The following is a 12684-nucleotide window of genomic DNA, read 5'->3' as shown; positions in this document are numbered from 1 at the left end:
TCTGGTCAAGATCCTTCCTCAGAGTCTGAAGAAGAATCTCGACCCGAAAAGTCACCCACTCCTTTTAGACATCAGGGAAGAGAGAAACCAGAGGTATGGAAAGGTACAGAGCAACTCTCTAGTTTCCCACTCCCCTGACTCTCAGTCTGAAGAAGGGTCTCAACCCGAAACATCTATTACTATTCCCCAGAGATGCTGCCTGACACGCTGAGCTACCCCAGTTTATTGTGTCTATCTTCCATCTATCATTTGCCAGTTTTTGACCAAGCCCTTCCTCTCGCCTCTCTTTACTAGATTTCTACCCCATCAGCCTCACGCACTATCTATCCCATTCCCTCCACAGAAGCTGCCTGACCTGCTGAATCCCAAACATGACCAGAGATGCCAAGACCATCACTTATGTAGAACATGATGTGCTGTTCTCGGCACAAAAAGCTGGAGTAACTCAGCGGGTCAGACAGCATCTCTGGAGAAAAGGAAGAGGCGACGTTTCGGGTCGAGACCCTTCTTCAGACCTGAAACGTCACCAATCAGTAGTCAATAGTCAGATTTATTCATTTCACATACACAGTGAAATGAATTTGCCAGCAGCGGTACAATAAAAAAGAACACACAATACACAATAAAAAATTTAACACAAATATCCACCAAGGCATTATTCATCACTGTGGTGGAAGGCACAAAGTTCAGTCAGTCCTCCTCCATTTTTCCCCGTGGTCGGGACCATAAGCCTCCGCAGTCGCTGCTGCGGGCGGCCAGATGTACAGGCAAGATGTGTCTGACCCGCTGAGTTACACCAGCTTTTTTGTATCAGAGTAAGAACTGGAGAAACAGAATGGATAAAGCCTCATGCATATAAATGACAAGAATACATGGACTGGAAACCACATTTAATGGGCAATAGTTTAGTTCATCAAATCGTGGATGCATCGAGTTAGCAGCAGGTTTTGCAAGTAATACATCAGAAATGTAGCTGTAATTGGGACTTGTTCAACACAGACCCAGCACTGTTGCAGAGCACCCTCTAGTGCATATCTTTACATTTCAAGATTTGCATTTATATAATAATAACACAGGGTCACTTTTTTTCCAGCGCTATATAAATAGTGTTTAAGTCTTAAGATAGTTTCTTCCCGGCTGTTATCAGGCAATTGAACTGTTGTACCACAACTCGAGAGCAGTGCCGAACTACTATCTACCTCAATGAAGACAGTCAGCTACCTTTGATCGGACTTTAGACAATAGGTGCAGGAGTAGGCCATTTGGCCCTTCGAGCCAGCACCGCCATTCAATGTGATCATGGCTGATCATCCCCAATCAGTACCCCGTTCCTGCCTTCTCCCCATATCCCCTGACTCCGCTATTTTTAAGAGTCCTATCTAGCTTTCTCTTGAAAGCATCCAGAGAACCTGCCTCCACCGCCCTCTGAGGCAGAGAATTCCACAGACTCACCACACTCTGTGAGAAAAAGTGCTTCCTCGTCTCCGTTCTAAATGGCTTACCACTTATTCTTAAACTGTGGCCCCTGGTTCTGGACTCCCCCAACATCAGGAACATGTTTCCTGCCTCTAGCGTTTCCAAACCCTTAACAATCTTATATGTTTCAATGAGAGTCCCTCTCATCCTTCGAAACTCCAGAGTGTACAAGCCCAGCTGCTCCATTCTCTCAGCATATGACAGTCCCGCCATCCCGGGAATTAACCTTGTAAATCTACGCTGCACTCCCTCAATAGCAAGTATGTCCTTCCTCAAATTAGGGTTTACAGGGTTTATCTTGCACTAATCGTTATTTCCTTATCGTGTGTGCATGCACAGTGAATGGCTCGACTGTAATCATGTATTGTCTTTCCCCTGACTGGTTAGCACGCAACAAAAGCTTTTCACTGTACCTCGGTACACGTGACAATAAACTAAACTGAACTGTAATCCCATTACAATATGGTATTCTATGTCCAAATTTGTCTCTTTATATCCCACAATGTGTTTTTTTGGGCCATGGGCTTATTCTATAGTTTTAAAGGAATAAAACATCGTCTGTACACCAAGACTGTGGGAAAGTGCACTAATTGATGTACTCATGGGTCGGAAGATCAGGTCTTGCGTTCGACTATATTATGTTGGGTCGAGGAAATGTAGGATGAGTCAAAGCCCTGTCCCACGGTACGAGTTATTCCAAGAGCTCTCCCGAGTTTAAAAAAAAATCAAACTCGTGGTGAGCACGGAGAGTGAACGTAGCGGGTACGTCGGAGCTCGGGGACGTCTCTTGCCGGCTCGTAACGCTAATGGCAGGTACTCGGGAAGACTCGCTAACGGCAGGTAAGCACGGGAAGACTCGTGAAGATTTTTCAACATGTTGAAAAATGTCCACGAGAGCCCCGAGTACCGACGAGTGGCCATTACCGTAAATCTCCGAGTTCGAATCAGGGCAAACTCGGGAGAGCTCTTGGAATGAACTCGTACCGTGGGACAGAGCTTTCAGGGTTGGTGCTTCTGTGGAGATGCAGCAATTCTTGTTGGGAAAGGCATGCACGCGGGCGACCGACAGAGGGAAAGGATAAGACTAGGTTCAAATCCACAACGTGTTCTAACAACTCACTCTGACTCTCTGCATTTATACATAGAGAGGGGCAGACAGTGTTCATGCTAATGCTCCCTAGTAAACACATATGAAGAAACAAATATGTGGGGTATCACCGAGAGATGGATACAAAATGCTGCAGTAACTCAGCGGGTCAGGCAGCATCTCCAGAGCAAAGGAATAGGTGACGTTTGGGTCCAGACCTTTCTTTAGTCCCGAAACGTCACCTATTCTTTTCTCCAGAGATGCTGCCTGACCCGCTGAGTTACTCCAGCACATTGTGTTTATCTTCAGTGTAAACCAGCATCTGCCCTTCCTTCTTACACACGTGGGATATCGCGTTACTTTGCAATAGCACTTATCAATAGTACTTCTCCAGATGTAACGAGTGGTTTAGTTTAGTTAGCTAACTTTCCTAGTTAGCATGCAACTAAGGCTTTTCACTGTACCTCGGTAGGCATGACAATAAACTAAACTAAATAAAAGGACGTATCTTTAGAAAGATGAGGAGAAATTTCTTTAAGCAGAGGGTGGTAAATCTGTGGAATTCATTGCCACATTTGGATGTAGAGGCCAAGTCAGTGGATATTTTTAAGGCAGAGATAGACAGATTCTTGATTAGTACGGGTGTCAGGGGTAATGGGGAGAAGGCTGGAGAATGGGGTTGAGAGGGAAGATTAGATCAGCCATGATTCAATGGCTGATCTAGACTGGATGGACCAAATAACCTAATTCTGCTGCTATAACTTATGAACTAAACTAAACTACTCTAACATAGGGAGCCCCTAAGTCAAGGGTTCCCAACCTGGGGTACATTTACCCCCCCAGGGGTAAATTTCGCCTACCAGGGGGTAAATTTGTTGATTGTGGATTTGTAGATATTTATTCTTATTAACTGACTGTGTTTGGTTCTGGTATACAAGATTCAAGATAGATTTAATTGTCACGTGTGCCTGATGGCACAGTGAAATGAATTTCCATACAGCCATACAATAAAAATCAACAGGACACAACACACTATAGGGTTTGACATAAAACATCCCCACACAGCAGAATCAAAGTTCCCCACTGTGTGGGAAGGCACCAAAGTCAGTCTTTGTACTGGTATCTGTTCACCATTAGTTGTTCATAAATAAGTGAACTAATATTGTTATGTGCTATTAAAGTTGCCAGGGGTAAACGGGACGAACAAGGTTGGGAACCCCTGGTCTAAGTGTAACGGGCCCACATCTCCTTCTGAAATAACCAATATCCTCCACTTAGTCCGTCTTCACCAACTTTTTCTTTGCAGGATTTGGGTACTCTGGGTTTTCAATGACCCCTTCACCAAATTTCAACTCTAGGAAGCGTCGGTGATTGTTAGGCGCATAAGCAGTCACCCCGGCAAACTGCATGGGCACCAGCGGCTTCAGAAAGTGCTCGGGGAACTCGACGTCCTGTTTGTGGTCCAGCCAGGAGTTCTTGGTCATGATCCCTTCTCTGGAGTAGAAGGGCCACAGGTCAACATGGAGGTGGTTGCTTTCGCTGTACTGCACTCTGTAGAATTCCCCTTCCACCGCCTTCTCCCACACGTAGCCGTTCTCGTCGACAACCGAGCCAGAGTCCAGACTCCGCAGCAAGTCGCACTTGTCCACGTCTTCCAAGTAGATGCCCAGATCCACGTCGTAGTCCCAGGCAATGATGTCCTGTTGGCGCGCCGCTCCCAGGAGCGTGCCGCCCTCCATCCAGTAGCGGACGTCCGAGGACTCCAAGATCTTCATGACGTACCTAGCTGTCTCGCGCAAGGCTCTAAGGCAGCAAGGAGGAGTCCACCTGTTCAGGTATAGGTACTCCGGCGTGTCATCATGCACGGTGCCAAAGCAGCGGGGTGTGTCCTTGGTGCATCCGTACCACTGCTCCTTCCCGTCGGCCTGGACCACGCGCTTCACGCCAAACACTTCGAAGAGGTGAGCCAGCCTGGCTTTCACGTGGTTGTCGGCCTTCCACTGGTTGTGGGCCGACATGTAGAGAGAGCGGGGGTACGAGGAGAAGACCACGCTCTCCGCCGCCTTCACCCTCCAGCCGTGCAGCGAGGACTGGATGAAGAGGGAGGTGGCGAGCGGCCTCACCATAGCCTGGGAGAGGTTGAACAAGTCTTCCGTCCGAAGAAGAACCACAGCGTCTCCTGCAATGGCATCGCAAAGCTGACCGCCAGAGAGGCTGTAAACTGCACTCCACTCCTTCAGGTTAACCCGCAGGTTTAGACACTGGAACATTCCAGAAGGCTGAACAGGAGCTGCGACCATCCGGGCCTTGTCTTTGTTGGCCTCGAATTCCTGAAGAAGGCGATCGACTTGCTGCGTTGAGTCCAGCTGTATTCCATCTGGCACCAAAAGGGTGTACTCAGTCTTGATGTAGAATTCGGGCCTGGTGACATAGTGTGGCTGATCGGGAGATCCCTTCAACAGGATTGTCTGAACGGTCCGCTTGTTGGGCAGGCCCAGCGGCGGGTAGGGCAGTTTGTCAGCCACCACCACGATGGGCTGATCTGGCCGTACCTTCATGAAGGACTTCACAACTCCCACCACCCAGTTCTCAAAGTCTTCAAACTCTCTTATCAACACGGTGATTCCAGCGACTCGCGAAACCGATGACCTCCGCGACGCAGCCTTTCCTGGTTCTTTGTGCTTCAGCATTTGCTGTTGGGTTCTTGAGACATAGTAAAGAACCACCAGATTAATCAATATTGCCCCAGTCAGCAGTATCTGGCATAAACTAATCCTCATTGTGCTGCTTGTGGTGTTGGCATTCAATAGCTGCTCTTCTGAATTAATTCCTTGTGGCCTTTTGACATCAGAACAGGTAACAAATGTCTCAGGATCTAAATTCTTGGTCAACTTACATGTGCAATTAATTCATCAGGAATGGACCGTCTTGATTGGATCTAAAAATACAAAAAAGCTTTTATGTAGAAGCTAAACAATAAAAAGAAAATGTAATGAAGAACCTAAAATCACTGTTGATGGCTCGATTGTATTCTGAGGAAGGACATTCTTGCCATAGAGGGAGTGCAGAGAAGGCTCACCAGACTGATTCCTGGGATGTCAGGACTGTCTTATGAAGAAAGACTGGATAGGCTTGGTTTATACTCTCTAGAATTTAGGAGATTGAGGGGGGATCTTATAGACACTTACAAAATTCTTAAGGGGTTGGACAGGCTAGATGCAGGAAGATTGTTCCCGATGTTGGGAAGTCCAGGACAAGGGGTCACAGCTTAAGGATAAGGGGGAAATCCTTTAAAACCGAGATGAGAAGAACTTTTTTCACACAGAGAGTGGTGAATCTCTGGAACTCTCTGCCACAGAGGGTAGTTGAGGCCAGTTCATTGGCTATATTTAAGAGGGAGTTAGATGTGGCCCTTGTAGCTAAGGGGATCAGGGGGTATGGAGAGAAGGCAGGTACGGGATACTGAGTTGGATGATCAGCCATGATCATATTGAATGGCGGTGCAGGCTCGAAGGGCCGAATGGCCTACTCCTGCACCTAATTTCTATGTTTCTATGTTTCTATTCATGTCTTGTCTTTATGCTGACTGGTTAGCACACAAGATTAGATTAGTGATACAGCGCGGAAAGGGGCCCTTCGGCCCACCGGGTCCGTGTCGACCAGCGATCCCCGCACATTAACACTATCCTACACCCACTAGGGACAAATATTTACATTTACCAAGCCAACTGGGAGGAAACCGAAGATCTTGGAGAAAACGCACGCAGGTCACAGGGAGAACGTGCAAACTCCGTACAGACAGCACCCGTAGTCGGGATTGGACCCGGGTCTCGGGCGCTGCATTCGCTGTGCTCTACCGCTGCGCCACCGTGACGTCCTGACTAACCACAACTAAAGTTTTTCACTGTACCTCGATACACGTGACAATAAACTAAACTAATCTAAACTCAAACATATCGTTGTGACTGGATAAGTACCCACAGAATGGAACTTACCCAACCTCAAAGAAGTGTAAACTTTCTGATCTCCCTATTTCTGCATCCTTGGAGTCATTCTGGGCATTATTTTCCCTAAAACCCCTCTGAACGTGTCACTCCATATCTTTTTCCTGTCAAAACACAAAGTGCCGGAAGAACTCAGTGGTCAGGCAGTATCTGTGGAAGAACTGGACAGGCGATGTTTTGAGTCGGGACCTCATACTTACGGAATCCCAGCCCAAAGGGTCAGCTGTCCATTCCCTCCACGGATGCTGCCTGACCCACTGTGGTCTTCCAGCACTTTGTGTTGTGTGCAAGATTCCTGCATCTGCAATTTCTTGCATCTCCTTTTATTACTCTCTGCTTCCGCACTGTCAGACCCAGGAGGCCATCAAACTAAGAATACCAACACCACTGAACACCAGTCTGAAGACAGGTCTCGATCCAAAACGTCACCTATCCATGTTCTCCAGAGATGCTTCCTGAACCTGCCGAGTTACTTTTTTGTCTATCATCAGTGTAAACCAGCATCTGCAGTTCCTTCCTACGCAAAACGACTTCTATTACATGTGCTATGTATAAATTCTCACCATGGAATCCATTTTATCCTGTAAAGAATGGGGACTTGGGAACTTGGCATCAGTAAAAATGTTGCCCATCACTGTTTTCAAGATTCCAGGGGGTTAGATAAAAGTGTTTAAGAAGGAACTGCAGATGCTGGAAAATCGAAGGTACACAAAAATGCTGGAGAAACTCAGCGGGTGCAGCAGCATCTATGGAGCGAAGGAAATAGGCAAAGTTTCGGGCCGAAACCCTTCTTCAGAGTGTAACACCTTGGCATTTAATAAGGTTAGGCGCAGATAGGCCATATACCCCATCTGTAACCCAGAAATTAAAAAGGGAGCGTGCATGCATGCAGCAATGTCACGTCCCAGGACATTCCAAAGATTCTATTACTGCATTTGAAGCACAGCCTCTGATACAGTAGCAAATCACAGCGGTCATTTTGAGCACATCACGTTAATACAATCTGCAGTAATACAAGACGAGATCATCTCTTTCCTTACTGTTGACTGAGAGGACACAGGGGAGCACTCTCATGCTTTTTTAATATATAGTGCCATGAATCTTTCACATACACCTTAGGCAGATAGGTTCAGAATGCAGCAGTGGCGGCACAGTGGCGTAGCTGGTAGAGCTGCTGCCTCTCAGCACCAGAGACCTGGGTTTGATCCTGACCTCGGGTGCTGTCTGTGTGGAATTTGCACGCTTTCTTGTGACCGAATGTATGCTCTTGTTTCCTCCAACATCTCAAAGACGTGCGGGTTTATAGGCCGCCAGTGTGTAGAAAGTGGGATTTCTCTCTCCTTCACTTTTTCCCTCTATGCACTATCTCGTTCTCTCTCCCTCATCCTTTCACTCCGTCACTCTCCCTTTCTTTCCTTCACTTACTTGCCTTTCCCTTTCTCTTTTTTCCTCTCTCCCCTTTCTCTTACTCTCTCTCCCCCCCAAAGATCCTATAGGATCTTTGCTCTCCCCCTTTCTCACTTCTCCCCTCATTGCTCTCTCTCTTCCTCCTTTCTCTCTCTCTTCTTGCTTTCTCTCTTCCCCCCCTTTCTCTCTCCCCTTCTTTCTCCATCCTTTCTCTTTCCACCTTTCTTTCTCCGTCATCCCTTCTCTTCCCCCTTCCTCTCCCTCTCCCTTCCCCCTTACGCTTTTTTTTATTCCTCCTCCCTCTCTTTTTCTTCTCTCTCCCCTCCTCCTCCCCTCTTCTCCTCCTCCCTTCCCCTCTCTCTTTCCCTCTTCTCCCCCCTCTCCCCCTCCCTCTCCCCCTTTTCTCTCTTCTTCCCCCTCTCTCCTCCCTTCCCCCATTCCCTTTTTCTCCCCTTCTCTCTCGCTTCTTTCCCCTCCCCTCTTTTTCTCTCTCCCCTTCTCCTCTTTCTCCTCTCTCTCTCTCTCCCTCCTCCCTTTCTCCCCTCCCCCCTCCCTCTCTGCGCTTCCTCTCCCCCTTCTCCCCCTTCTCCCTCTCTCTTCCCTCTCCCTTTCTCTCTCCTCTTACTCCTCTCCCTCTCCCCTCTCTCCCTCCCTTCCCCTCTTTCCTCCCCTCTTTTCCCTTTCTCCCCCCTCTTCTCCCCTCCCTCTCCTCTCCCCCTCTTCCTCCTCTCCTCTCTCTCTCTTCTCTCTCCTCTTCCCTCCTCTCTCTTTCCCCCTCCCTCTCTCTCCCTCCCCTCTCTTCCGCCCCCCCCCTTTTCTCTTCCCCTTCTCTCCCCTCTTCCTCTCTCTCTCCTCCTCTTCCTCCCCTTCCCTCTCCTCTCTCTCTCTCTCCCTCTCTCTCTCTCTCTCTCTCTCTCTCTCTCTCTCTCTCTCTCTCTCTCTCCCTTCTCCTCTCTCTCTCCCTCTCTCCTCTCTCTCACTTCCCCCCTCTTTTTCCCTCTCTCTCTCCTTCCCTCTCCCTCTCCTCTCTCTCCCTTCTCTCTCTCTCCTCTCTTTCCCTTCTCTCTCCCCCTCCTCTCTCTCTCCTTCTCCCTCCCCCCCTCTCCCTCTCTCTCCTCTCTCTCTCCTCCTCCCTCCCCCCTCCTCCTCTCCTCCTCTCTCTCCCTCTCCGCTCTCTCCTCTCCTCCCTCCCCCTCTCCTCCCTCCTCTCTTTTCTTTCCCCTTCTTCTCTCTCCTCTCCCCTCTCTCCCCCTCTCTACCTCTCCCTCTTTCTCTCTCTCTCTCCCTCTCTACCTCTCTCTCTCTATCTTTCCTTCTATCTATCTCTCCTTCCATCTTTCCCCTCTCCCCCTCTTTCTCTCCCTCTCCTCCTTCTCTCTCCCTCTCTCTCTCCACTCACAACTAGCACCAAAGATAATTGCAAAATGGACTAGGTGAGAGAATGTCTCCTCTCCTCTATCCTCCCATCCTCTCCTCTCTTCTCATCTCCTCCCCTCACATTACCTCCACTTACCCTCCTCTCTCCCCCTCCTTTCCTCTCTCCTCATTTCCTTTCCTCCCCTTCTCCTCTCCTCTCCTCTCCTCTCTCCTCCCCTCTCACCTCTCCCTCTCTCCTCCTCTCTCTCCCCCTCTCTCCCCCTCTCTCTCCTCTCTCCTCTTCTCTCTCTCCTCCCCTCTCCTCTCCTCTCCTCCCCCTCTCTCCACCCTCTTCTTCTCCCCCTTACCTCCCCTCAACAACCTTCTCTCCCCTCTGCCCTCCTCCCCCCATCTCCTCCCCCCCTCCCCTCTCCCCTCCCTCCCTCTCTCTCCTCTCCTCTCCCTCCCCTCTCTCTTCTCCCTCTCCCCTCTCCTCTCTCTCTCTCCCCTTCTCGCTCTCTCCCTCCCTCTCCCTCTCTCTCTCCCTCCTCCTCTCCCATTCTCCACACACTCCCTCCTCTCCCTCCATTCTCTCTCTCCCCCTCCCTCTCTCTTCCTCTCCTCTCTCTCTCTCTCCCTCCTCTCTCTCCTCTCCTCCCCTCTCTCTCCTCCCTCTCTCTCTTGCCTCTCTCTCTTTTCTCTACCCCTCTCTCTTCCCGTCTCTCTCTCCTCTCTCTCTCCCCTCTCTCTCTCCCCTCTCTCTCCACTCTCTCTCTCCCTTCTCTCTCTTCCCTCTCTCTCTACTCTCTCTCTCCTCTCTCTCTCTCCTCTCTCTACCTCCTCTCTCTATCCTCTCTCTCCCTCCTCTCTCTTCCCCTTCCTCTCCCCCCCCCCTCTCCTCTCTCCCTTCTCTCCTCCCCCTCCTCTTTCCCTCTCTCCTCCCCTCCTCTCCTCTCCCCCCTCCTCTCTTCTCCTCCCCTCTCCCCTCTTCCCCTCTCTCTCTCTTCCTTCCTCTTCCCTCTCCCTCTCCTCTCCTCCCTCCCTCTCCCTCCCTCCTCTCCTCCCCTCCCCCTCTCCCCCTCCCCTCCCCTCCCTCTCCCCCTCCCTCTCTCCCTCTCCTCCCCTCCTCTCCTCCTCTCCCTCCTCCCCTCTCCCTCCCCCTCCCCTCTCCTCCCCCTCTCCTCTCCTCCCCTCTCCTCGTCTCTCCCCCTCCCCCCTCCTCTCTTCTCCTCTCTCCCCCTCCTCCCTCCCTCTCTCTCCCCTCCTTCCCTCTCCCCCCCTCCCCCCCTCCTCTCTCCTCCCCCCCCCCCTCCCCCTCTTTCTCCTCTCTCTCCCTGCCTCCCTCCCCCTCTTCCCTCCCCTCTCCCCCTCTCCTCTCCCTCTCTCTCCCCCTCCTCTCTCTGCTCCCCCCTCTCTCCCCCTCCTCCTCTCCTCTCTCTTTCTCTCTCCCCCCCTCTCCTCCCTCTCCTCGCCTCTCTCTCTCTCCTCTTCCCTTTCCTTTCCCTTTCTCTCCTCTCTCAATCTCGCCCCCTGAAAGGCTTCTCCCGTCTGTCCCCCCCCCTTTTGCCCCCCTTCTCTCTCAATGCTGAAGGCAGAGGATGTTGTGATGCCCCACTATCTGGCAGGAAGTGTGGGAGCGCCGCCAGTGCGGCTGCGCGGTGCAGCCAGGCCGGTGCGGGGCTCACTATCTGGCAGGGGGACAGAGAGCGGCGATGGCGGCGACGGACGGACAGGCAGCGGGCGCCATGGCTCCAACGGGCGCCAACTCCGGCTGTCCCGCCTCGGCGGCGCTGGACAAAATCCCCTCAGACAACGCGGCCGAGCCGGACGCCTACACGGTGCCGGGGATCCTCCACTATATCCAGCACGAGTGGGCGCGATTCGAGATGGAGAAAGCGCGATGGGAAGCGGAAAAAGCCGAGCTGCAAGTAAGTGGAAAAAAAAACCCACACAAAAACCCGCTTCAGAGCTCCCGCCCGGTCCTTTACCTCCAAACACGCCGATCTATGAGGAAACCGCTGCTCGAAAATGTGTTTTTTGCCGAGGAATCGCTGAAGTTTATTGTGGCTTCTATTGTTGCGGAGGGTCGCCGGTGCGCCGCCATCTTGGATTTAAAGATGGCGGCCTGTGGTTATGTCATTAGCCAAAGGTCCTCCAAGTAAAGAATAATTGGAATTACTAACACTTTATTCCCATTAAAACTTGCAATTAATGCACCAATGCATTGCCACCATTGCTAAGTTTTTTAAATTTCCTTGGAGGGCATCTACCACACACGGTGCCTATTATTATTATTATTATTATTATTATTATTATTACATAAAAAATGCATTGCATATCAAATATCAAATGTTATTCCCATTAAAACTTGCAATTAATGCACCACTGCATTGCCACCATTGCTAAGTTTTTTTTAATTCCTTTCCAGTTTGCAATTTATAACCCTTACTCAGTCTGAAGAAGGGTTTCGGCCCGAAACGTTGCCTATTTCCTTCGCCCCATAGATGCTGCTGCACCCGCTGAGTTTCTCCAGCTTTTTTGTGTAACCTGCAATTTATAACTACCAGCCTTGCTGGAGGTAATTCTCAGATTCAAGTTTAATTGTCATTGTCAGTGTACAGTACAGAGACAACGAAATCTCCAAGGTCCAGACAAGGGACAACATTTATTTATTTTACTTTCCTTTTACATCAGTTGGAAGAAGCTGCATACTAAATCTCGTTGCACTGATGTGTAATGACAATAAAATATATTATTATTATTATTATCAAGAGGTCTGACATTTTGGGAATTACCTCCAGCAAGCCTGGTAGTTATAAATTGTAGGTTACACAAAAAAGCTGGAGAAACTCAGCGGGTGCAGCAGCATCTATGGAGCGAAGGAAATAGGCAACGTTTCGGGCCGAAACCCTTCTTCAGACTGGCAAAGTTTCGGGCCGAAACCCTTCTTCAGACTGAGTAAGGGTTATAAATTGCAAACTGGAAAGGAATTTAAAAAAACTTAGCAATGGTGGCAATGCAGTGGTGCATTAATTGCAAGTTTTAATGGGAATAAAATTTGATATTTGATATGCAATGCATTTTTTATGTAATAATAATAATAATAATAATAGGCACCGTGTGTGGTAGATGCCCTCCAAGGCTGGTAGCTGTGTCCCAATAATCCTCTGCGCTCTTGATGCAAATGATCTATTCCTTTGTTTATGTGTGCATAGATCTGATAACTTGGTACATGCACTTGTTCTGTTAGGACTGATCTTACTTGGCTGGTTTCTACTGCCACTGTGACTTTGTCTTTTTGCATCGATCTGTAGGTTTTGGAGAGTTGCCAAGTTCCCCAAATTATATTTGTAT

At 49.5% G+C, this 12684-nt stretch overlaps 2 protein-coding genes across 2 annotated transcripts in view; one reads left to right on the top strand and one right to left on the bottom strand.

The window, feature by feature from the left end:
- Window positions 1-1996: 1996 nt before the first annotated feature.
- Window positions 1997-11632, bottom strand: fkrp (fukutin related protein). Its single transcript, XM_055663661.1, has 2 exons — window positions 11319-11632; window positions 1997-5501 (listed from the first exon to the last, which is right to left on the bottom strand). Exon 2 carries the CDS (start codon window positions 5341-5343, stop codon window positions 3838-3840), a length of 1506 nt encoding a protein of 501 aa, XP_055519636.1. The 5' UTR covers window positions 5344-5501; window positions 11319-11632; the 3' UTR covers window positions 1997-3837.
- LOC129714055 (striatin-3-like) overlaps window positions 7132-12684 on the top strand; it is a 54304-nt gene continuing 48751 nt past the window's right edge. Inside the window, exons 1-2 of the mRNA XM_055663513.1 lie at window positions 7132-7182; window positions 10956-11258. Coding sequence (XP_055519488.1) covers window positions 7132-7182; window positions 10956-11258 — 354 coding nt within the window. The remainder of the gene's footprint in view (window positions 7183-10955; window positions 11259-12684) is intronic.

This window comes from Leucoraja erinacea, chromosome 38 (genome assembly GCF_028641065.1).
Source record: "Leucoraja erinacea ecotype New England chromosome 38, Leri_hhj_1, whole genome shotgun sequence".
Lineage (NCBI taxonomy): Eukaryota > Metazoa > Chordata > Chondrichthyes > Rajiformes > Rajidae > Leucoraja > Leucoraja erinaceus.
The sequence above is the reverse complement of the archived record's forward strand: the minus strand, read 5'-3'. Positions and strand labels throughout refer to the sequence as shown.

What these genes read in the sequence shown, in the direction of transcription:
- fkrp (XM_055663661.1), bottom strand. Translation starts at nt 5,343, where the DNA reads ATGAGGATTAGTTTATGCCAGATACTGCTGACTGGGGCAATATTGATT.